A 26,085-nucleotide genomic window follows, 5' to 3' on the forward strand; every position below is an offset into this window, starting at 1 on the left:
TTTTAAAACAATGGTAATTCTCTTAGTTTTACATTCTCACATTTCTGTAGGTCCTGAAAGCAATCTGAGTTAGACTACATATCCCCCAGTGGCCCCTTCCACCATGTGCTATTCTATGATCTGCAGTCATAGCATTAATGATGGTTGTGTTTAAAGTTTCTTATAGGCATGTTTCTGGGCTCATTTTTGAGTCTGAAACTTCCCCCAGTTTTCGGAATTTCATACGCACACACTGTTATGCAGGAATTGATGTTTGCCGCAAAACAACTTCTGCACTCCCACTGCAATACACTAAAATTTAACACTAGAAAAAACTTTACTCAAATTAACTTTATTTTATTAGCTAAAAATGTGTGATAATGAAATCCATATGTCAAGAGTCCCTTATATGTAATACAAACTGCTGGGTACCATTTTAAGTTTATCACATGTTTTCAGAACTAGAAATCTAGTGACAAGAAATGCAAACATGAAACAGGAATACTGAGCAGTGCAATGTTTTAAAAAGTCAAAGTCTACAAAACTTTACAAAAAAATTTACTAATTTAGACATCCAAAAACTAATTTTGCAAGTGTAAAAAACAGTTCAAACATCTTAGAATCATTTCAAATGCTGGAAACACTTTGTATACTTTCCTGTATTTCAGAGCTAGATCCTACAGTATCAGTTCCAGAGATAATATTTACTGCTTGCAGTCTACCTTTGTCTCCTCTCACTCCATTACTTAGAGTTGCTGTTTCATTTGCTACAGGGATATATTTCTTAGAGGAATAATTTTTGGTTTTTTCACCAGGAATATCACTGGGTATTCTGCTATCATCACCTTTGTTTTTGTCACTGGAATCCGTAGATGAATGCAGACTGGTAGCCAACTGTCTTGCTGAGTGACGTCCTTTTGCTTGTTCATTTTGTTTGACTCTCCTCTCAGATAATACTGGAGTACTACTTCGAGGCTTATCCTCTTTATTTTGGTTAACTGTTTGAGCTTCATTTTCCTTCCACGAACCTGGCTGATACTGCTGTCCTGCAGCCTGAAGTTCTCTTATTTCTCTAAGTGATGAAAAGGCATTATTCACAACCATCTGGGATTGAAATGTGCCAGGAAGAGGAAGTTGGATATCCCCAGCTCTGTTCTGAAACAAAAGATTCCAATGAAGAAACTGAGGCAACTAGAGGAAAAAAAAGCCAATTTTGCAACATCCATATATACTGGAGTCTGTAGAGCAGAACAGTCTTTACTTAATATAGGTAAGATGCAGAGGTAATAGCAATTGCACATTCTTTATCACCTTTCAAAACACAGTTCTGAAGATTGCTGTGGTGATAATGACACAGAGTAGGCCCATTACAGTTTCACATCTAGCTTGAAATTTATGCTAGAGATCTGTCAGTTACACAAACAAAACTTAATCATATCTATCATTCTGAAAAACCTGCAATTCCTTACGTTTACTAGCAGTTCACAGAAGTGTAGTCTGAACACTGTACCACAACACCTAGCTGCTACAAGAATCCAAACTAATCAATACTAGGAGATAAGAACCAGAGTCTTCAAACTGAAAAACTTGAAATTATCTCCACACTGTTAAAACAACCCCCAAATTTTTTAACATTGTATTTAAGAACCTCATGTGCTCTTGAGGAAATCAGAACATTTAGAGGGGAAGAAAGACACTAGAATGTAGAGTAATTCTTGGTACAACAGTTTTATTCAACTTGGACACAACTATAGGCCACCAGGATCTAAATATTTTACAGCCTTTTAAAAAGCCAGGTTTTTTCACTTTGTTACAGGAGTTTCAGTATCTCCTTTGAAAAATCCAGAAGGTTTACTATTAATTCAGAGAGCAGAGTCTAAAATCTTATGCAGTGTTTACAAATAGTACAAATTTGTAGTTGCCTGGAACTCATGTCATGGCCACAGAGAAATCCATCAGCACTGGACATATACACTGCAATTACTTACAAGATAATTTATGATTTTCAGAAAGTACATCAATTGTATAGCCTCTCTTGTAAGACTAGGTTTCTTAAAAACACTACATTTCATTATTAAATGTTTCTAAAAAACCTGATCATGGAACTTTCCAATTTGAAGGGATGCATACCACCATTGGAAATTCCTATTTCAGACGGGGAAACAACACAGTTACCACCCAAGTTTAATACGTTACAAAATACTGCAGTTTGTGCTCCAAGCGGCAAAAAAAAGCTTACATTATGAATTATTATGATCTGTATAAATGTAGCTACAGCGAGGGAGTGCAGTAACATCTTCAGGAATCAGAGGGAGATTAACAGCTGAAAAAGTACATTACAGAGTACCAAGCAGAATTTCCTCCAGCATTCATTCTAAAGACTTACTTTGCTATTCTGGGTATGTTCCTGTCTTTCTTCTTCAAAAGACTTCTCCTTTACCATGTTCACAGGTCTACCAAGAGTAGAAGTCATTTGTGGATGCCCCAAAATACCAAAATCTGATTGGTCTATCCCAGCTAACACAGCAAGTTGTCCAAGCCTGTAAAATAAACATTTAGCAGAAAAATCACACTATTAGTACTTTTTGAAAGACTAAATATTCAAAATTAAAGCTTTGAACATAGTTTTCTGTTATTTTATGTGAAGCTCAAATTGTCTTAACCATGATGAAAACAAGTAGCTGAAGGTATTTTCCTGTCTTTGCACAAATTAGCCCGCAGATTCAGAGTAAATGTTACAAGGCTGAGAATGAAGGTCTCCTAGTTACCACTGAACACAGAGCAGCATACTGGCAATCAGATTCCATGTCAGCCAAAACAAATATTAAAATCTGTCATTCAAGAAATTGGTGCACATCTCCAAACAGCATAACCTCTAAAATGCCAATGACAAGCTTCACAACTACAATGATGCTGGGTCACCTGCCAGCTTGGAAATTGGCCACACTAATCACATATGGGTTTTAAGCCCCAGTAAAAAGTGAGAAGTTGCAATCATTAACTGATAGCACAGCATATGATGTATAAAGCTTACTGAGAAAAGCATTCTTCATGATTAGGATTCTGTAACTTTCAGAGCAGCTCCTTATTAGTATGTATAGACATAGGTCCCATATGAAGAATTTTTTTCATGTAGTGAAAATTGCTTTTTTCCCCTTCCTGAGAAGTTTGAAACTCCTGTAGTAATGGCAACTCTACAAACTGATTGTCACAAACTTAGAACACAGCCTCACAGTGAACTTTACAGTAAGTTAGAATTATTGAATAATGGAATCATTGGTTGAAAAAGATCTCTTAAGATCATCAAGTCCTGCCATGAATCTAACACTGCTAGGTTCATGCACCACATCCATTCTTACACTTCCACGGATGGCCGTTTTACCAGATCCCTGGGCCACCTGTTCCAATGTCTGACCACACCTTCAGAGAAGAAATTTTTGCTAATATCCCATCTAAACCACACCTGGGACAACTTGAGGCCATTGTCATTTAGGTCCTGGTTTATATCACTATTATTTGGAAGTGAAGATAGGAAGAGCAAATAAAATCTTCTGTGATCTTCTCTGAACACACAGACTAGACTATAACACTATTCATATAATTCTCTTCTTGTGGATGTGACTGCCATTCTTGGTCATACAAGCTTTACAAATTGGGTTCAAGCTGAAATTCTTTGAAAAATGGGAAGGATGAACTACAACCTTGCAGATGAATTGCAGGTACAGTGGCAATATAAACTTTAATCAATACTCTCTGAAATAACTCTAGTAGTAGTAGTAGTAGTAATATTACTACTTCTAATAAAAACCATAAATACAGACTTTAAATACAATGGCTGGAGATTCATCGACATAGATCTCCATACTTCAATTAATGAGTAGAGAGCATAGTGTAACAGGACAGTTTCTGAAGGCAGTTCAACTGCATTTTGAGCCTTTTATACTTTGGGAATACTAGGAGCCAAAGGTGATTCACTCGGAAACGTGCTTTAATAAAAGATTTCTACTCTTGTGGAATATGCTTCTTGAAAGCCTTTCCCAAAGAGAGATGCATGAACTCAACTGAAAGGTGCTTAGATCACGCTTTTTCCACTAGGAAAAGACTAAACAATAGGTACATGGCTAATTCATATTCCTTTGCTCTCTGAGAGTACAGACCAAGAAATCTGGCAGGGTAGCAGGCAGCATACTTCACTGTGAGGATAATTTTGGAAAGATCTCAGGAGAAACAGCAAGACTTAAAGTGACAACCTACCCAGCATCTTTAAGGAGGTCTAAAAAAGCATGAAACTTTTGAAAAGAGTTCTCAATGCTGCCTAGAACACCTTCATCTTCCAAAATCATGCTGGTTACTGACTGTGCATGAAGAACCTCGGATAGGGAGATATTTAGACTCCTTAATCTTGCATTTTCAATTTCCAGCTATGTGGGGGGAAAAGAAAAAAAGAAATTTCTTTCATTTTCAGTGTAAAAGACCCCAAAATATCAAACCTCACCTCTGTGTGCCTAAACAGCAGCATCATGAAGAGGAGTATCTGCAACAACTGATGTAACAAGATGTAGAGTTTGCTGTATCACAAATTTTCAGGGCACAGTTATACATGAGCTTTGTGCAGGTCTGCTTATCCACAGCTGCAGTTCTATGCTACCAAAGATATACCTGCAAGTGCTCAAAACCACTGGCTCAGCACTGTCTTTAGTATGTACAGGATGTTACACAGCATGTACAAGCAGAAAAATTTAGCTTTCATATAATTTTACTTTGCATGTATTATATAACATGTTAACACCAAAGAATTTATTTTACTAGTAAAAAAGCCTTAATGAAGGCAGATGTCCTCCTCATATTCACACCTCTGTATTGGGAGAATGCATACTACTGTTATCCCTCCCCTGCACTCTGCATCCCAAAACTGAAAGTATATGATGATTCAATTTTTCTTCACATTGACCATTAATCAAACTGAAAACTGCATGGTAACTGCAGGATATACAAGGTTTTGTGCTTGAGGGAAGCATTAACTCACTCATTTAAGATTACAGCTGTGCAATCAAGTACTACCACAGTCTTTGCATCTTATTTTTTTTATGAGAGGACAAAAAAATTATAGATTGTGTAATGTACTGTAGCTGATAAATATGCAACAAAATACACAATTTTAGAGATTAATGCTACTTGGTTTATTCCATCACCTAAGGGACAAGGTGCTAAGTCCAACCAGCCTAGACTTGATAGAGAAAGATTTCTTGCAGGGGGTATTTAGCCTAAAAAGCATTTAAGCATCTGAACAACAGACACCCAGCAGAGCCCACTGGTGCACATCACGTTACAGAAAGATGGCGATAGTCACAAAAGAGGACGACAATCTGCCTTTGTGAAGTGCAGAGTCCTTTATGGATACCTGCTCCCCGTACTGTGGGGTATCACTTGTTGCTCATATTTCAAGGGATATCACTACTTTCACTCCCCTCCAAATCACATGTAAGGACCAAATCCATTTGTTTACACTACCTTACACTCAACTATATTACAAGAAATCCTGCTTATTCAAGCAGAATAATATTTTTAGGTCAGCAACAGCAGAGGGGAAGCAGACCTCACAATTTAACTGTGATAAGTTGCTCAGTTTTGCCAAAGCTGAACTGCATTTCACAACAACTGACATGCAGAAAACCATCCAATGTGGTTATTGCCTGCAGAAACAAAACTTAAAAATCAAAGGTACAGAATAAACCAAATTGAGCAACAGTTGAGACATACAACTTTTCAGCACAAGTCAGGGTAAGTGAGTTGGGGGACAAAGAACTATTCATGTGTACATACTGGAAACAGATTTAATTGCTTTCTTCAGAAAAACAAGTATCAGGATGCCCCAGATCATAAGTGTTTCAGAAAATGAATAAAACACATTGAAAGAGTAGCTTGAACTGGAGTTCAAGGCTCTGAACAGGATCAGTAGAACAAATATTACCTAACAGATTTCATCACTACCCTTAAGACCAGCAAACGATCTGCGTGACTTTGAACTGAAACTCTGGACGCTACCACATTAGTGGTCATTGATAATTACTCCTAATTAAGCAAGTGGACTCTCTGAGAAGTGCCTCCTTTAAAAGTAAAGATCATTAATAGTTAAGTATCTTTACCTCCAGTAGTCGTTCCTCTGCCTTTACTCTAGCTTTCTGTTCTTCCTTTAGTTTTTCCATGCATTCTTCCAGCTCCAACTATGAAAACACAGATAAATTATCATGAAATGTATCTCAAAATGTCAGACTAACATGCAATAAAAAAAACAAAACAGCTCAACAACTTAACAACTAGCAAATGGCATTCCAGACATATCTTCTTCAAAAAAACAATTCAGAGGTCTACAAGTACATAACTCTAGAGAAGTAGAAATAAGTGTTATTCACTTAACAGATTTGTAAGATTGCAACAGATCACATTAAATTACAGCCCAAGTCTCTTTGGCCTATGACATAACCATCAGCCATGTTCTTCTCTACTTCCCCTCCACTTTTTCAAGTATCATTTTTAATTAAATACATATACATCATCAAAAGGTCGATTTGGGGCCTAATAAGAAATTCTTAGCAGCCATATCTAGATTTTTCAACTATACTCTTTATCCAGGATTTTATTCCTTCCTACAGGTGTAAGAATATGAAATTCCGAAAAACTATAATATCACTAGAAAGAATACAGAATTCTGAAGTGTAAAAACTGTACTCTTTCTCTCTTTCTAATCAGTTTCATTTAGTTCTTCAGTAGAAAGTTTTTCACAATTCCAAATTTAGTGTTGAATTAACAAGAACAAAATCTCAAAACACCTAATAAATATATTCTAGTCTTATTCATGAGATGCCTAAACTTGTATTTTAATTATTAATTCTAAGCAGTAAATCTCAAGTTTCAGTAAGAGTAGTCAGGATTTGCAATACCCCCATTTTCTTGTATCCCAGCAGAGTATTATCTTTCATTACAGCATCTGAACTGGAAAAACAAGCAAGAATTTTTGTTCTTGCACACCTCAACAATCTTCTGGTTCAAAAGCTGAAAACTGTTCAAATTATCAACTTACTCTATTTTTCAGACATTAGACTATACAAATTAACAGTATACAAAAATTCTCCCTTTCACTTTGTATACAGGCACATACATGTAAAAGGACACTGCTTTTTGTACACACCATATCAAGCAGCTCTGAAGAGAATCAAGTATTCAAATAGTACTGAAATTGTTCACTAGCAAAAGGTCATTCAAGTGCATACTACTGCACTTCATGTAAGCAATCAACTGAGAAGACTAGTGTGCAAGAGAATGCATAGCAAAAATAAACCTACAAATGCAAAGGTGTTCTAAGTTCCAAGGTGCTTTTGCAACTGATTCCAAACTGCAGGTTCCAGAATACTCTCTATATATAGCCCTCCTAGTGACAGTCACTCAAAGTGACTCTCACTACTCCAGTGAAGCCCACTCCTAAAATCCCTAAACTAGCATCAACCAAGCAAACACTGCAAGCAAAAAGTTAGTAATATCTTTATCATACTCCTATTTGAGCATCAAAACAGATTTAGCACTATCTAACCTGCAGGCATAGAGTGGGGGGACAAATATCTATGGAGAACCATCCACAAATACCAATCTTACTGCCATCTACCTTTGAACACATGGAAGTGGCAGGTGCTGTAAAATCTCTAACAGATACAAAAGCACAGCACAGAAAGTAGAAACCATAATGTTCTGCACTGACAACATGACATGTAATCTGGAATCCCTCAACCTAGCTTTGAAGCCTTTCAATTTATAGTGCAGGTGCATATGAAATATTTGTATTTTGAAGTTTCTAGGATGTAAGCTAAGAACTCTGCTTTAGAAACTGTAGTTCTGTAGTATTTTTGCTGTGAACAGATGTTAGATAATTCTAAAGATGAAACCACTGACCTTTTTCTTCAAATTGCTGGTTTGAAATGTCAAAGGTCAATGGTTTAGTAATTAAATGATCCTGAGTTTTTATACAGAAATGTAGATGTTTTGCAGTAATGTTTAAACCTGATCTATCACACTCTAGATGTACATAATATTCCATGGTCACAGGCTGAGTTCATAAAAAAACCAGACACTGCAGTTGCATCTCCTCATAAGCAGTAACAAACCCAGCATTTAAAGAAACTATTTTGTCACCATTATATTACAGGTATATGCACACTTTAATCTTTGATTTGCTTTTAAGAAATTCACTAGTTGACACAATGTCCTAGTCTCTGTGCAGAAAAACAAAAATTAAAATATTTCAGAGAGTTAAACATACATCCGAACTACAAAACTAAGCCTTCAAGTATTACAGCCCAGAAGGATAGCACTGACAGACTTTAAAATGAAACTGAATACCAAAAATATCGGCAGACCTCAGAATTACCATAAGCAGTATGTCTGTTCAACACTAGACAGTGGCATAAAACTGAATGAAGCTAAAAAAATTAAATTCTATTTTAAAGAATTTAGTAACTAATCAGCCATGTTCTTATACTTGACTGCATTGTACTTTATAAAAAACAGCTACAGTACAATGTGTATTTCTTTGTAATTTAAAAAAGTAGTGAGATGTAGAAAGAATTGCCCTGTTAACTAGACTAAGGGTAAAGTCCACCATTTAAATCCCTAGTTAAAATTTAAAAGTATGGGAGTTACCTTAACTACAGACTTCATCAAAACCAGCTGTGACATTTGATTCCCTCTAGTGGAAGGAAAAAAATATTTATCATTTCTTATTTTCCATTTAAGCAGAAATTAGGCTTTCACTAGCCAAGGCTTTTTTTTTTTTTTTTTTTTTAACGCAAACACAACAAGTACTACTTGTTTCATTAAGTAGCATGTTTAAAGCCCCTTTTTCATCAGAAGGATGTAGAGAAGTTCTCCAAGACTTGTATACTTAAGTGAAAATCCGGTCATTCACTCATATCAAGAGACGCTTGGAGAGCTTTTGTTGACAAAGCAGCAATTTAAGCAACTCCTGCCTTTTACTGTTTATCCCCATTCTGCATTCCCATCATTGTTCTAACACAATTGGTTGTCCCATTTGCTGAAAGGCCTGCTACCACCAAATACATTGGACTACTTTTCAGTTGGATCAAAGACCCTGTCCTCGCAAGCTGCTGTGCAGTAACAGCTGATTAATGACAGTCTTATGATCAGACAAACATGAAAAAAGGCATAAGAGAAAAAGACTGAAGCAAGAAATGAAAAGGCACTAAGTGACAGAGGGGAAATAGATAATCCATTGGTGCCAATTTGATAGTTTGATTCTGCCATAATGTGAAACCTGCTTTGTGTCAAGGTAACAGAAACAATGGGTGAGGAACAGAACCAAGTGCAGATTGCTTAAATGGTGTTATCTGATAAGCAACCATGGCCTAAAAAATTATTTTGATTTTCAAATTCAGAAACACATGAAAATCTTGACCTTTACAAGCACAAAAAAATAAAAATTTTAGGATAGGTGCCAAAATCTGTGCATTTCCCCCCAAGGAAGTTCTAATTAATCGCAAATTGTCTCTTCCTTATAGCCACCCTACATGTAATACTATAGCTAACACTGTTACACTGTTATAACAGGTCAGTATGACAACCCTTTCCCAAAGCACAAAACACTGCCTGCCTCTGCTGTGTGTCCTGAATATGCTGTTCTTCCCTCTCCAAACACCAAGAACAAATACATCAAAAGGTTTCCGCAAGCACAGCGGTTCCTTCATAGAGGTTTTTGGAGCAATTTACACGACATGGAATTCTGTGATTTCAGACACAGTGCTCTTGCTAAGAGTGTTAAAGCCACCACACAGTCCAATGTCAATTCATTGCACACTAACAGTAAAAGATGCTACAAAACTAAGTTCCAACGACATGTGAAAACCTTGAAATATTCCTGAGCAAAAGTTCTAGAGATTAGATATAAAGAAAAAATATACATCAGCTGAAAAGACTGGTAGTTATTTACACAGTATTTGTACAGTCCTTTTGTCTTCCACAACTCTATCCCACCCTAAACATTCCCACTAGTGATAAACCTACAGCAAGTGAAAACTTCACTCCTCTTACACCAAGACAGGTGTAAGAGTCCAGTACAGTCCAATATGAACAGTACATTCACCCCGTGTGGTAGTCTGACAGCCAGCAAACCCAGACTGATTATTTACAGAAGTAATCACTAGTTTCTCCAAACAGAATTCAAATTTTAATAGTTCAGAAACAATTCTTATTCTGCCTGAAGATGTTACTTTATAATAGTGCTAGAATACCTCAGCAGCCTTACTGAGCTACTGATATATACCTTTTTTCCACCCCTTTCTTTTATAAGAACATTCCCAATCAAGATATTTGCAGAAATAGTCTGGTTTCACTACTGCAAACTTTTTTAAGTATAAAAGAAGTAGAAGGAATGATAAAAAACAAATTAATAACATTCACTAGGCTCAATTATAAAATGGAACTTAAACACTTTTAGCTATTTTTGTAACTATTTTTACACAACAGTCATTAATACATTTTAGCTCGTAGGAATAACATTATATAACTTTTATAAAGGAAATACTTGAAAGTACCACAGGCAATAACACTGATCAAAAGGTCTGTGTGCTATGATTCAAGACTGGAACAGAGGAATTGCACTTACTGCAGTTGTATTAAATTATTCTGAAATTCTGCTCCAAAACTGATAATTTGTTTAATTAGAATTTTCTGAATAAAACATGGTTTAATTGATATAATTTACCTTCATGGAGTCTAAGGCACTGAACATGATTCTTACCTCTAACTGCTGATATTGTGCTACATCAGTCTTATCTAACGATTTTGCCAAATCAGGCTGTTGGATAACATCCTCTAAATCCTCTGTATCTTCAGTTTCAGATGTAGAAGCACTTTCTAGTGTCACTTTCACAGGAACACCTGTCTAGTTACACCAGAAAAGAAAAACATGCCCACTCACAGCATTACAATGTGTAGCAAAAATCAAAGATTATATCATATCAAAAGCTTAGAGTTAAATACAGTCTCTGGGAAACAAGACATTGACATAAATTTGCATAAAACAGTATTAAAAATCCCAATCCTATGTGTTCCTATGTTGAGTATTTGTGTTGAAGATTTAGCAACAGTCAGTCCCTGCAAGGCACAGCCAGGGCTGCCCCATGCAGGACATAGCCAGCCCCAGCTGACTCAGTGCAAGGCAAAAATGCCACACAGGCACAAGAGGTAGGAACAAAAAGAGTGAGAAAAAGCAGAGGGAACCTCAGGCTGGGAGCAGGAAGAGGTGTTCCATGGTGGAGCCAATACCCTCATTGCAGCCAGGGAAGACTCGTGTCAAAGCAGAGGGATGGGTCAAAGGAGCTGCTGCCACAGGCATCCCATGCCAGCCCATGTTTTCCCAAACCATTGAAAGCCTACACCAGAGCAGAGGTTAATTGATGGATTCTGCATACATCAGATCCTTCTGCGATGAAACAAGATGCAAAGCAGAAGGAAGGAAGATGGGTTTTTTCTTCTCCTAGTAGATTTAATAGAGCAGCTAACAGATAGGTGCAATAAAGTAAATCACCCAAATCCAAGACAGAAAAAATGGTGCAGAAAGCCTTCAGATAAAAATGCTGCTAGTTATTCTTACTGGCTATGGAGGGATTGTGCTATACTCCAACTCAGCAAGCCGTTAAGGCTAGAAAACCAAAAGACAGAAATAGAAATGGAAGTAAACTAAGTATCAAAGAAGCTTCGACCAAATTTCATTTCTGTGAGTGAGAATCTTGCAAAGAATGTTCCAGCCTTAGCCTTCAGACAATGATTTTCTGTTTAGAACACTTTTCCCTTTTCTCAGGCATCTAATCACTAAAAACAAAACCACTATGTGAGAGACTTAGTACCTCAATCTTCACTGGCAATTCTCCAGCACAATCCACTGCCCCGCCTCTGAAGTCAGGAAAAAAAAAAAAAAAAACAAAACCATACTTTTGAGGAAAATAAGTTTATAATGTTCAAAAGACAAAATGCTAGGACAGATGAAGAAATAAGAGTAAATAAACAGTGTCAGACACTGTACTGTATCCCTTTAAGCCTCATTACATTCTCATTTTGATTAGCACTCCCTACTTAATCATTATTTAGAGCAAAACTACTGGAAGCTAACATTAATATCTTCAATAGGTATCTTACTTAGTTAATTACTTTGAAATACAGTCAGCAGGAGGGTTTGGTGTTCAGCATTTTGAAAAACAAGCTTAACAACCACAGTGGCAATAGAGCATTAAGTAATTTTTCTATTTAACTAGTTATATAGTCTCCACTTCGAGATGTCAAGATCTAGGGGATAGATTTTAAAAAATAATGTGTTTAAAAAAAAAAAGTGTAAAAAAAGTTCCATGTGTAAGTTGTTTTTCAGTTTTATTTTAATTTACAGGTCTTAGATGATTACAATAATTATGCCGGTATTGGGTGAGGTGAAATAGAAAAAAGAGGCAGGAAAATACCTAAAAAAACCTTGAACTGGATCTCAAACCAAGTATACTAAAAGTTTAGAACATTAACTTGCCTCTTCACCTATGATACATCAGATAAATCATTATTAACATGAGAACAAGCAGATAAGGCAGGTTTGGTCATAGTGGGGTTTTTTGCGGCATATGAATATCCCTTTGGCTATCATGTATTTCTGTGTATTTAAAATACTTACTAGAGAAGAATATACGTAAAATCCTCAAAATTGATATAAACAGAAAAAACTGTGATGACATTCTGTGTGTAACTTTCAAACAATATTTTAAAAAGTTAACATTGCTCTCTACAGCATTTATTATGCAAGTTTTATGTTTCAGTATTTTTCCTTGTACTATGAAAATCTCACCTGCATCTCTTTGCACGTTCTGCAGTCCTCCAAGGAAGGAAGCCTCTTGTGCCTGGTGGTAGTGGTTTTGGTGAGTAATTCTCTCTCACAGTGGAATTTTTTTTTCCAGGACTTATAGATTTTTTAGATGATAATCCTGGATTGAAGATCAAGATCAGAAGAAAAGAAAATTCATTATACCTTACTATTCATATACAAATTCACAGATTACTATTTATAAAATTTCTTATGTAATAAGGACTATAGGAAATCTGCCATTCAGTCTAATTTTACTGAAGTGTCCAAAAACTTGCTATTAGAAGCTGATACACTTAACTGCTTTTAGGTTGATACAAGGGAAGCTGGTTTTCAAAACAGGAGGTAAAGCTTTGTAGCCGAAGAGATTTATTCACATTACTAATTTCAGATATCTAATTATATTGTGTCATGCCAGAATTTGGACCAACCATATAGACAATAAAGGTATCTACGTGCTTAAAACTGCCCTCTAGTGGCTTTAGAGTGAAGAACATTCTTTTATTTATGGGCAAAATAATTAAAAATAAAGCTGGTACTCATGCAGATCACTTGTACAAACACCAGCAATCTCTTCCCTTCAGATGACTAATAAGAAAAGGCAGGGTTCACTGGTCTGGTCTTCTGTTGTTTAAATCCTACAGTATCAAAGTAGATTCAGCAAAAAAACCTAATGTGGACGATCACTCTACCTCACATTCTCTCAAACCCAGAAACTGGTAAGTCTAGAAAACTACTTGCCTAATATTTACCACAGTTAAACTAGTGATAACTCAGGTTATTGTTTCTCTGTGATCAATAACAGATTTTGTTATGGAAATGCATAACTTAGTTAATAGGATTCAAAATCTCAATTCATTCTGAACATAATAAACAGGATAGTTTTCACCTTGATTCCCTCTTAAAAAAAAACCCCAAAACACATAAAAAACCCACACACAATGAACAACCCCAAAACAGAAAAAAAAAACCAAACAGAAAAAACACACAAAACCCTCCACAACCACATTTGCCAAGCATTTTTTCTCCCACCATCACCACCATACCCTGATCACCATAGCTGATTTGTACTGAACCATAAAACTTCTTTTTGATTTATGCTTACCTCTCTGCTTCCAGATAACTAGAGCAAAGACGAAAGACAATGAAATGTACTACAGTGAAATTTTTGGTAGCTGACTGAAAAATGTTTAGTGTTGCTGCTATCAGTACTTGTAAATGTTCAAGACACCTATGTTATTTTAAACATACTATTTATAGTAGGTTTACATGAAGTTGAAAAAAATCTTAGTACATTTTGTACATCAGTTAAAAAATGCACGTTTGTTTATTCTGGCAGAGGACAGCCAGCTACAGAAAGGTTACAACAGCAAGAGAACTAGACAACTTACTATTACCAGGCTTTGCAGAAGAGAAAGCTTGTGGAGGTATAGAAAAAAAAAAGTGCAATGCTTCCACACATTTTAAAGTTAGCATATCCTACATTTTTCCAGCTATGTATCTAGTAGCACTAAAAACAAAAGTGAGTTTCCTACAGATACCAATGATGATAGAAGATGCATAATATAATTAAGAAGAAACAGATTTTTTTTTTGGAGACAAGCATTCTGTAAAACAACAGCATTTAGACACATCATACATATTTTAATTTAAGCTCTTGAACAGTAAGATAAAATTTTCCAGACAAAATTTACTATAGCCAGAAAAAACAAAGCATTACCAATACGAATAGTAGCTTTTCCTTTCCGACCACTTCCCAGGACAATAGTTCTTTTCTTTGGCTTAGTTTTCAAAGCATCTTTGGAAGGTGGAGACAGCAGCCACTTAAACTGGAATTTGTTGGGATTTTTTTAAAGAAAAATAAATCCGTTCAGTAAATGACAGTTGAAGAGGTGCTTATTTAAAATTAGAGGTAGCTTGTCAGATATCTAGGACTACTAACAGAAAACTTTATAAGCTGTAAAATCAAGAAAAAAACGTAAGTCTCACAAAGCTCAAATTCAAACAGATGACAGTCTACATTATGAAAAAGTGTTCCCAAAACACCACTACAATATCCCATCCACTATTATCCTTCCTCCTGCACAAAACAGTTATCCTTCCACAGCAAAAAACACCCAGGATCAACCCTATAAAGAGGCAACCCTGACTTCTGCACTTTATCCTCAGAAAACTGGCTTGATAGGAATGACTGGCTCAGGCTAAAGCTCTCCAGAGTATATAAAAGCTTCCCTAATGTGATTTTGTATTACTGATAAAGTCAGTATTTTATAAAACATGAAGTTTATTTTTACTGCCTGTAATGAAAATTCATCCTTACAAAGTAAAAGCCCTGAACTAAAATTAAGAGACGGTGATGATCAAAGGCCACAGCTGTACTTCAAACTTCATTTTCTAACAGTAACAGCTCTATTCAATGTGCATCACTAATACAGGTTACAGTGCTGAAGCAGTCATTCAAAAAAACACAGATGACATTAACACAAAGCTTGTCTCACATAGCCCTAAATCCCACAGAAGTGTACTAGGAACAGTACACCAGAGCTGTTCCCATCTAAAGCATCAGAATTATTAAAACGCCATCATTGTGCTCTAACTAAGTTTAAGCCAAATTTATCATTGTCAAGAAAACCTTCTTCTTTTCCCTTTGGACTCAATCTTTGCTATGTCTTCAGCTGGATCTGTGCAAGCAAATTGATCATTTTAAACTAAAACACACCCAGAAACAGAACTGCAAGCTTCTAAGAGCAGAAGTCGTTTTAATTTTGTTTTACTAGACACCTAAAAGGGCAGCTTTACTAGGTTAGTACTAAAGCTCACGTAGCCCATAGCCTGTCTCATCTGCGTGCCTACTGCTGCTGTTGTACAACATCTAAGCATAAAGACAGCAAAATACAAAAACAGTATTTTGAAAGCATCCTGTTTTATAGACGCCTTCAATGGATTTTTCCTCAAGCTATTCAGTCTCTCAGAAACTAGACAAACTTTCACCACTTACTACATTTGGTCATATATATGATTACAGTTCATTATACTGCTACACAATGCTGCAAAAATATATAGTTTTTGTCTTAGCAAAGGCGTCAATTAGAAGTAAACAATTCTTCTTGCAAATCTAAAAAAATAACCCAGAAGGGAATCAACTACATGCTATTAAAAAAAAACCAACCATTTTTTACACAAAGCAGAATGCAAGGAAAGAGCTCTGACTGGCAGAAGCAGCAATGCTACTTAGCAAGCCGGTGGTCAGTATTTCTTCATCCATGCTGTTAATGAAGTATGAATAATTACTAGCACTGCCAATAAAACTTAAGATACCACACTGACTGGCTGAATTAAACTAATGTCTTGAGTCAAGTGATCTTTCAGAATATGGGAGATTTCCCAGAGTTGTTTCTTTCCACGGTTTGACTTTGTAATTATCGTTAGCATTTGCAGGCAGATGTTATTTTCATATGATCCTATGACACTTTGCAAGCAGAAAGAGTATTTCTTCACAATCAACCTCAACTTCCCAAAAAAAGGTCTTCTAGAGACTGAAGTGGGGAACTGTGTCAATCCTCCAGAAATCCTATACACAAATTTTCAGTTTATTAGACAGTCTCTACACATTCACAGCTCTGTCTTTATTTAGTCTTTGCAAAAACCAAAAGAGCATTAAATCCCAACACAAGAACTGGGATGGCTGGACTCCTTTGAGAACTGAATCAGATTTCTTTATAATTCAATAGTATACCTAATCATAAATGTTCCAGATATTCAGTTTACACACATTACTGTGAACTCTGTGTTGGAAAGGACAGTGTTGTGTGACCTAAATTTTAAATAGTGGTTTCTTTTACTTTTTAATTAGAAGTAATTAATATCATGTTGAGAAGGACACATGTAGCAGAAACCTCTCCAGCAGTCCTGGGGCAATATTTTGTTAACATTCTACGGTAAAGCCCAAATACACACACATTTCTACTTTTCTTTCCCTTAGATTTTATTACATGTGAGAGCTTTAATTCCATAAGAAATCATACAGAAAGCCTGATACAGTAAAATGTCCATCACACTCATTTTAGGTTTTCCCCTAGTGTTTTTTATTTGTACTGAGTCATACTCCTCTTTAGAACTAGTATAGCTGTTTCAGATTCCTTTTGAAAAAAGTCATTCTTTAAACAAAAATAAATGCAATGGAAGCTACAAAGAAAACCCCAAACTCATTCCAAAATGTAAAACATACCTCTGAATCAGCACTCTTTCCATTCTTAAGAACTCTTTCAATAATGCTTTTCATCAGACTATGTCCTAGAATGAATTAAAACACCTTATTAAGAATTTTCTCTAAGATTCAACTCTTTATGTGAACAAACAAGTCATTGAATAATAAGTACGTTACCTATCCTGCTTGTTTTCCCATTTTAAAAATGTTTAGCAAATTACTGTAGCATGTTCTTTTTTTCTTAAAAGCTGTCTACCTTTCCCCATATAGTTACTGTAGAAGAAAAAAGACCCCAACAACCGCACAAAGAAAATAAATGCAGACACAGATACGTACCAATTAATGGATTTTTTCTTATGTCAAGTACCACTAATGTTGTATTAGTTTGAAGAGCATCTAATAATAACCTTGCTCCCTTATTGGATATTCCACACTGCTGCAAATCAAGTGCTAAAATGTTTAAGGAGGCAAAAAAAAAAATTAGTGGAGGCAGTACTGCATTTAGTTAGCAATTTAATAGTAGATATCTAAAAAATTAATCCTGCTGAAAACCTCCATTTCATAGAACACAAAGCATGAGAAATGAGGACATGAAGATAACTGTCATCTGTAAAACTTCTGTAAAATCTGGAGTATTACTTTCAAAGAAGAAAACTAGAACTTTTCAACCCAAAAGAAATAACCGTTTAACATCTACACAGGAGATAAATATGAACAACTCTAAAACCACTGTGGGCAACCTATGCCAGTGTTCAGTCACCCTCAAATTAAGAAGGTTTAATTATGCTGAGGAAAAACCTCTGGTGATTTCATCTCTACCTACTTCATCTTACCTTGTCCCCAGGCACCATTGGAAAGAGTCTGTCTCCACCTCCTTTACATCCTCCCTTCAGATATTTGTACACCCTGATCCCATTCTGAGCCTTCTCCAAGCCAAGGAGTCCCACCTTTCTCAGCCTTTTCTGAAGTCAGAATTCCTTTAGTCACTTCATCTTAGTGGCACTTCACTGGACTCTCTCCAGTAGCTCCAGCTCTCTCCTGTACCACAGATTCCCATGGTCTCACTTGTGCTCAGTAAAGAGGAAGAATCACCTCCCTCAACCTGCTCACAGTCTCTAGCAAATGTATCCCAAACACCACTGGCCCTCTTTGCCACAAAGGCACTGTTTTATGGGACAGCTTGTTGTCTGCCAGGATCTGCAGCATCCTTTCTGCAAAGCTGCTTGCCAGCCACACAGCTCCAGCATGTTCTAGTGCACAAGATTACTCCTGTCCAAGTGCAGGACTTCACACTTCCTTTTTCTTAAGCTCCCTGAAGTTCTCATCAGCTCATGCCTCTAGCCTGCTGAGGTCCCTCTGGATGGCAGAATATCCTTGCCTTTCAAGGGATCCAAGTAAGATTGATTGGTCCCTAGTTTCCTGGGTCCTTCTTCCCACACTTTTGAAAATAGGTATATTAGCTATCCTCCTCCAGTCCTCATGCATGCTGTCCCAATCAACATGATCTTTCAAAGACTGCTGAGAACAGACTCAAAATTACATCAGCCAACTCCCTCAGCACATGTGAAGGCATCCCATTAGGGCCTATGGACTGCTGTTTGTCCATTTTGTTTAAGTATTCTCTAATCTGATCCTCTTCCATCAGTATGGCTGTTATCTGTAGGCCTGCCTCAAACTATAGAACAAAACTATAAAACAGGGGGTTTTTTTCCACATACAGAATGCTATGATTTACACCAGCATCATTAATAATTTTGTATAATTACTAATGCAATGATACTGTAATTCTGAAAAATACTGAAGGACAATACTAGACAACACAACAGTATTCAGATACTTCAAAAGAGGAAGAGAGATTTCTTTGGAAAAAGGAGTCTCTTCCCAAACTACATAGTGAATTATCCCTCTGGCTGCAACTGTTGTAACTGCCAATTTTAAGTCTTCTACCTGCCACTACTACATTTTAAGAGATGCAGTAGTCAAGACATAGGGATAGCAGAAAAGACTTTAGTAGAAATATGGAGGTCTTGCAGAAATCCTTACAGCAACTAGTAATAACCGGATATGGTGTCGGCAAAATTCTATGTTAGACGGAATATCTCAATATCATCATATTGATATATCTACAGTTACTATACAAGGAAACTCCTTGAAGAATTACTCTGCTGTTCATTAGTAAAAGACTCAGCAATACCTTTTAGCCAAAGGTCTTCCCCAAGACAGTCTGCAAAGGCACTTGCTCCTCTATCTCCAATAAGCATGTTGCAATTCAAAGTAATCCGCCTCAAACCTGTCATATATTCGAGGTCAGGTCTCCTGTAACGCAGGCTTTCAGCCCAAGCTTCACCATGTCTTCTTATTGCCTGGTGCTTTGCAAACAAAGAAGCTGTTACAAATGCAATGGCAAAGACATAACTGATGACATGATCACAAGTTGCCTTTTACTGTAAACCACATTCAACGGCTTGAAAGCTGATATAAGAAATATATTCCTGAATTCAATAAATATAACCAATTTTTAAACCTTACCTGTAACTTATATTTGTTGTCACTGCCCAGTTTGCAATGCAAATTATTAAACATGGCTACAAAGTATTTTATCACCTTCTTTTGACAGATACTTTCAAGGCACATTGAATAGGAAATAAATACTACAAAAATTTGTGCTTTCATGGAAATCAAAATTAACACTAATTAAAACATAGTACTAGGCAGAAACCTACTGATAAATTAATCAGTAGGTAAACTTGATTATTCTTACCCAATGTTTCACAATACTTGAGACATTTTTCAAAATTACTGACAATGAAAGAAGTACCCCCAAAACAGGTGTTAGATGTTTACAGGCCTAGTCCTCATTAAAAGAAAATACTTTATCATTGGCGAATTTAAATCCCAGAACTAAGTAAACTAAGCTATATTTGTCATATGAAGTCACATCTTTCATAAGAACAAACACTTAATTTTGGTATTCACATAAGCTTCTCATTAAATGCCTTCATGGATTTTGGGCTTTAAACTAAAAAATTAAATTTATTAAGTTCTTACAAACACTCCATTCTAAGAAAATTGATTAAATTACCTTTAATACATTTGCTATATGTTCTGCCCCTCGCCATGTGAGGCTACATGCTGTGAAGTTTACAAATCTGATAGTAGCTGTATTCTTTATACTCTGACAGATTGCTGAAGAAAACAAAAGCACACGTTATCTACACACAGCATTTCCGTATCATCAGAATACATTTCTTCAGTGGCTATTAAGAGGCAGCTTTAACAGACAAACGCTTTAAAGTAGTGCTGAAATACAGAGTATCTTGTGCTGAAATACAGAGTGTCTTTTAAATACACTAAATGTGTTCTAAGTTTATACATTTCTAGTGCAAATGTACAGCAAAGTATACCTGAACAAGATAGCATATATTTGATTTCAGTTTACTTAAAGAAACTTAAAACAAATCAGGAAAGAGTAAAGAAATATGAACATTGCTTTAAATAAAAGTATAAACATCATTATAAAGTAGTATAGTTATTTACTAGCCTGAAATGAAGAAATTCAAGTCTTCAAATGCTACTGAGTTACACAAAATAAAGTGAAGATTGTTCTTTTAATCTCCATAGACAAATTTAAAACAGGAATAGAAATACTGAAAATTTTGCTTACTTATTTGGAAACTTAAACAGAGAAAAGTATATTTATAGGTTTTGAGTCTAAACTTACTTTCCAACCCTCCATCTCCAATTGGACAGTGGGCTAAAGAGACACTCTCCAGAGATGAAGCTGTGGCCAAGCCCTTAAGAATAAAACAATGTTGTTATCTGGCTTGAAAAGAAAAGAAAAAAAAACAAAAAAAACCAACCAAAAACAGTAAAACAAACAAACAAAGGAAAAAAAAAAGGTCACTCACATATCTCAAACACCATTCCTTACAACAAACTCTGGGGGATTTAAACGAAGGTCAAACCAAGCAAATCTTCAGTTTAAGCAAGTTCATTTCTTCAGCACAGAGGAAACAACAGCAACCTCCCTTCCAGGAATCCACTCATGAGCAAACTGGAGCTTTTCAGTAACATATCTGAAGACCACTTTTTATCTCCTGGGTGTCCCACAACTTCCCTTCTATCACACACATGGCACAGCGGTTTCTCACATGAGCATATGTCATATGGCTCAAGCACATGGCAGAGATGCTGCTAACATCTTTAAAGTAAACCTTGTGATTCTGAGGCATTCATTTAAGACTACATTATTCTAAATATCTCAGCACAATCTTTCTATATGTACATGTAAAGGCTACACAAAGATGTCTTAGAAGAGAAATATCTTTGTCTGCAGCAAACACAAAGATTTGTTTATGCTATTCTTTGTTCTGGGCATATTTGCCATATTTGTATACTACTATATTCTCACCTTTGTTAAAAGTGCTAGGTCTTTTTCCCTCAGGAGCAAACCCTGCAGTTCTAAAATTTTTAGTACATCTGATATACTGAGACAGCCTTTCACAGCTTTGCATAGTTGACCAGTCAAGTCTTTTGGCAGAGTTGCTGGAATTCTCCTTCTAAGGTGAGTTTTGTATCTTTCCACACCTAGTAAAAAAAAGAAACTACACATGAGTAAAATCCAGTCCTTATTAGATTAAAAGCAATTATAATCAATGCTTTTTTCCATGTACTTTCTTAAATTAAAATAATTTCTTAGGCATAAAAATTCCTCCCCCCATGTATTCAGTCACATAGAAGTTTTATGCAACAAATTCTAACATGCATACATCAACATACTTATCTTCTATACAGACCTGATTCTTCAAGACCATGTTGATGTAAACTTCTTATTCTGATAGAAGTCAGAGTCTTACTATGCCTGAGAGCATTCAGAAGCGGTGCCCAATCAGTGGCTTTGATGTGATCCACAATTAGCTCAACAGCATCACGAGTCACATTAGCCTTCACGGCTTTCAGTGGGAGAGAGCCCTGGAGCTCACAAAGATGTTCATAATGCGAGTAGAAATCCAGCATGCACCGTCTTCTTAATTTGACTGACTCAATCATTTCTTTTTATGTATTCTAAAATAAGAAAGGGGAAAAAAGATGTAATTCTTTTCAATATATAACTATCTTGCATCACAGTGCCAATTCAACACATACATTCACACATACCCAAAAAATGGAAACGTTCCTGGATATTGTATAGCATTTACACATCTTTAATGTGTAGCTAAAAATCTTATGATGCTCACTACCTTGCAAGTAAAGTTAAATAAATTAAGGGCTGGGGGAAATACCAAAAACAACTAATCTGGATTTTTATTCTCCCTATGTTAACAAGTATATCAAGAACAAAAAAGCCCTGATCTTTAAGCACTGACTGCTGTAGAGATCTTGTTTTCATCTTAAGATTTAGTTTTGTAGCATCAAGTTCTGTCCAAAAGCCTTGGACACTCCCTGAGCCATCATCACGGGAAACACACAAAACTGCTTCTCTGCTACTTCAGTTAAAAATCTAAATTTTCATCACAAACAGTAAAATTTAATCCTTAAATATTTTGGCTGTTGCATATCATACATACATATCCCAGTAAAATTCGGTAAGCACTTTTCAGGCAGAATCTCTATACACTGCTATAGCACAGCTATTAAGGGCTAAGTAATTCTACTGTCTCAATAGGGACAGCTGCCAATATATTTAGATGATACATTTTCCTATTTATTTATACTCAAGGCAGTATTAAGTATTTCACACACATTGTTTATACCTGCAAACCTTCTTCTTCTTTGTCATAGACTACAAAGCTCTAACCAATCTTCTCAAATATTCTATCAAATTAACACAAGTTACTGGACAGATAAAAGCAGGTGAAGACAGCCATTTGTAGAAGCATAATTTAGAAAAAAATACATATTGTTAGCATCTAAATTACTGGAAATGTAATAGTAACAACATAGTAACTCTATTAGAGTTCTTCCACACCCTTTTACTTTTTTTTAGCTGTGATTTCCTAGTATGTAATGACCACACCGTGGTCACAGGAACAGAAATTATTGAATTATAATCCGATACTTCGGGTTCAAAAAATGACCATCATTTTTAAGACACCAATGGCTTTTGGTGATGTATGGATGTGCAAAATATTAGCCTTTTTTCTCTGGAGCTTAAGCAATATTCTTTCCATGGGGGCTTTCACTGCAACACCTTACTATCACACCTCTGAAGAAATGAGCTCCTGGCCCTACCACTGAAATTTGACCCACTTGTGGAAAGAGAGAAAAAGGGACAAACTAATCAGATCCACAATGCTTTCAAAATGGAAAAGTACACAAACACGAAGTCTTCTGCACTACAGGGAGCGATACCACCAATATGATACCACCTTAGACTAGCTTGACAAGAAATACACAGCACACAGTAAAACTGAAAAATCCAGCTCCAGGCTAGGAGTTCTCAGGAAGCGATGAGTTCGTAGCGATTAAAGCAACCAGCTGGCTGAATGCAGGGGGCGGGCAAACAGCTGGCACCCAGGAGCGCGGGCAGCGGCAGCCACGCCGCGCCGACCGGCGGGACACGCGGGGCCGAGCCGCGCTCACCGGCCGGGCGCGCTGCCTGAGCGCGGCCTGCGCGTCCGCCGGGGCCAGGCGCCCTTCACCGGACCAGCGTCTAAGGCTGGAACACAGTGCCCCGCTACGCACATCTGCGGTTGGCACAGCGGTAAGAACAGCCCGTTTATGCCGCACCGACTCAGGGAACCGCTTCAGATCGCACACCGCTGAGCGGGCATCTACAGGGGGCTGCGCTGTCCGCCACCCGCGGGCTCGCGAGAGGCGGCCGGGACCCAGCACCAGCCGGTCGCTCCGCAGCCACAACGGCCCCGCCGGCCCCGCCTTCCCGGAACAGACGAGGGCCAGCTCCCCCCGCTCCCCCTCCGCGCCGCGGGCCCGCCGTTAGCGCTGTCAGGCGCCGCTAACCGGCGCTGCCCAGAGTTCGCCGCCGCTCCCCGGCGCTGCATTACCGCCGCTCCCGCCGCTCCCGCACCCCGCGCTGGGCCCGGCGCCGTTGGCTCGGCCGCCGCGTGGCGCGCTAGACTGGCCTCTGATTGGCCGCCGCCCCGCCGCCCTCCCGCCCGCGTTCAAAATGGCCGCGCCCGGCCGTCGCCACAGCGGGGCGGTCCCATAGCAACGGTGCCGCTCCGAGAGCTACCGCTTCCCTTCCCTGGAGAAAAACAAACGGACGGGGGGACAAGGATCAAAAAACAACCCGTCTCCAAACACACATACAGAAAAACAAAACTACCCAAACCACAAAAACCAAACCCGTCAAACAAACCAAAAGCCAGCAGTTCAGTGCAAGAAGAAAGCAGGCCCTGCATCAGCAAAGCACACGTGTAAGGGGCTCCATGCGCAGGGAAACGTTTTGATATGCAGCAGTAGCCACAACCAGCAGGCCTGAGCCGTCCAACAGGAAGGGCAGCAAACTCGTATTTCACAGCTGTGTTTCCCACCAGGTTGCTAGGTTAGTTTCTATACACGGGATCACAGAATATTCATTAACATTCAGTACCGTGCCTTACACCGGGTGACATTTAAGGCAGAATAACTCAAAATGGAGTCCGGGTGCTGCTCCTAGAGTTTGCAGTTCATTCATGGATAAAGACACCATCTAATCAGGAAAAGTTATTACTGTAGATTGATGACTAAGAGCAATTTGGTTATTTAAAAAATTATGTTTCTCGTCTGCTGGTAGGCAGCTGGATTTAAACTCTAAAGGTGAGTGAACTCCAGAGAGCTTTCCAGAGAAATGAGACGGGCCACTAGAACATTCAGAGGACACTGTGTTTATGCAGACGCAATGTTACTCACTGGCATTGACTGACATCAGAAGCAACTGAAGCACCTTAAGTGCTATCAAGTGTACCAGAACAAGACTTATTTCTTATAAGTCTGACATCACCATCTGTAGAAATTGTTTTACTGTGACATTTGGGGAATTGAATGTAAAAGACAAGAAACACAGGGCCATTATCAGTGAAGTGGCAAAAACAATGTTTCTGTGGCTGGCAAAATATTTCCTGTGTGTGCTGTACTTCTTGGTGTCACAGACTAAACTCAAGGAAAATAACGATAAAATATTTCCAAGAATCTCTACTTTAAAAGGTTTCTTGTCCATGCTATTTGGTTACATAGATATCTCCAAAACTGAAATTCAAAATCTAGCTAAGAATCTGCTTCAAGTTGGTCCCTACCAAACTTGGTTTTCTTTAAAAACCAATGCTAAGTGTCCCTTTCCATAGCATTTGATTCAGTCTTTTAGATTTGCATTCTATTTACAACTCTAATTTTTTGTTTTGCTTTGCTTTGATTTTGGTTTGGGTGGGGTTTCTTGGGGGATTAGTTTTTTTGGTTGGTCGGTTCGTTGGTCTTGGTTTTGTTAGTTTGGGGGAGTTGTGGCTTTGTTTGGTTGGTTGGATTGGGTTGGGGTTTTTTTGCTCCACTGAATTTTGGTAGTCACAGCACAGAGCTTTTGGTACACCTTCCAAAAGGGCAGATTGCTGAGGAAGTGACAAAAGCTTCTGTGTGTATCAATCATTGGGTAGGCCCTAAACACAGGCTTTATGTGGCACTTGGGACAATGTCTCATTCTGCTTTCTGGTATCCCGTGTAGACCTTCCACAGCCACAGACTTCTTGCAGAACACACCTAGTGCAGGTAGCTTGGAGTGCAAGGTGCAGGTTGTGCCCTGGCTGGTGGGAAGCAGACTCAGCCCCAAAAAAGAGCTGCAAAGGGGCATTGCCCTTCTGCCTAACAAAGGGCACCATCCTGGAATGCCAGCCATCATCCAGAGCCTCTGCAGGGCCCAGTGAACAGTGAGAAGACCCCAGATGCCACATAATTTTTACTGTTGTTTTGTGTTTTCTCTTTGGCTAGGGATCTCATTCATTTTGTAATGTATCCTATATATTGCATTTGCAACTATAATCACTACTTTCTTTTGTGGTAAAAGTCA

The 26,085-nt window shown here is 37.6% G+C and overlaps 1 protein-coding gene across 4 annotated transcripts; it reads right to left on the reverse strand.

The window, feature by feature from the left end:
- CEP78 (centrosomal protein 78) lies at nucleotides 1-24,197 on the reverse strand. 4 transcript variants are annotated; one of them, XM_079331199.1, is made up of 16 exons: nucleotides 24,095-24,197; nucleotides 21,887-22,154; nucleotides 21,502-21,677; nucleotides 20,812-20,884; nucleotides 20,173-20,276; nucleotides 19,285-19,459; nucleotides 17,427-17,540; nucleotides 17,112-17,176; nucleotides 14,604-14,712; nucleotides 12,869-13,004; nucleotides 11,892-11,937; nucleotides 10,784-10,927; nucleotides 6,126-6,203; nucleotides 4,234-4,400; nucleotides 2,366-2,519; nucleotides 1-1,134 (listed from the first exon to the last, which is right to left on the reverse strand). In XM_079331199.1, the coding sequence occupies exons 2-16, from the start codon at nucleotides 22,137-22,139 to the stop codon at nucleotides 607-609; spliced, it is 2,322 nt and encodes a 773-aa protein (XP_079187325.1). In that variant the 5' UTR covers nucleotides 22,140-22,154; nucleotides 24,095-24,197; the 3' UTR covers nucleotides 1-606. The 4 variants fall into 4 exon arrangements, with proteins under 4 accessions (XP_079187325.1, XP_079187326.1, XP_079187327.1 ...); XM_079331200.1 differs by having other exon boundaries at nucleotides 24,001-24,149; XM_079331201.1 differs by lacking the exon at nucleotides 24,095-24,197 and adding an exon at nucleotides 23,459-23,557.
- Nucleotides 24,198-26,085: the final 1,888 nt, after the last annotated feature.

Source organism: Erithacus rubecula (assembly GCF_903797595.1).
Source record: "Erithacus rubecula genome assembly, contig: SUPER_Z_unloc_2, whole genome shotgun sequence".
NCBI classification, from domain to species: Eukaryota; Metazoa; Chordata; class Aves; order Passeriformes; family Muscicapidae; genus Erithacus; species Erithacus rubecula.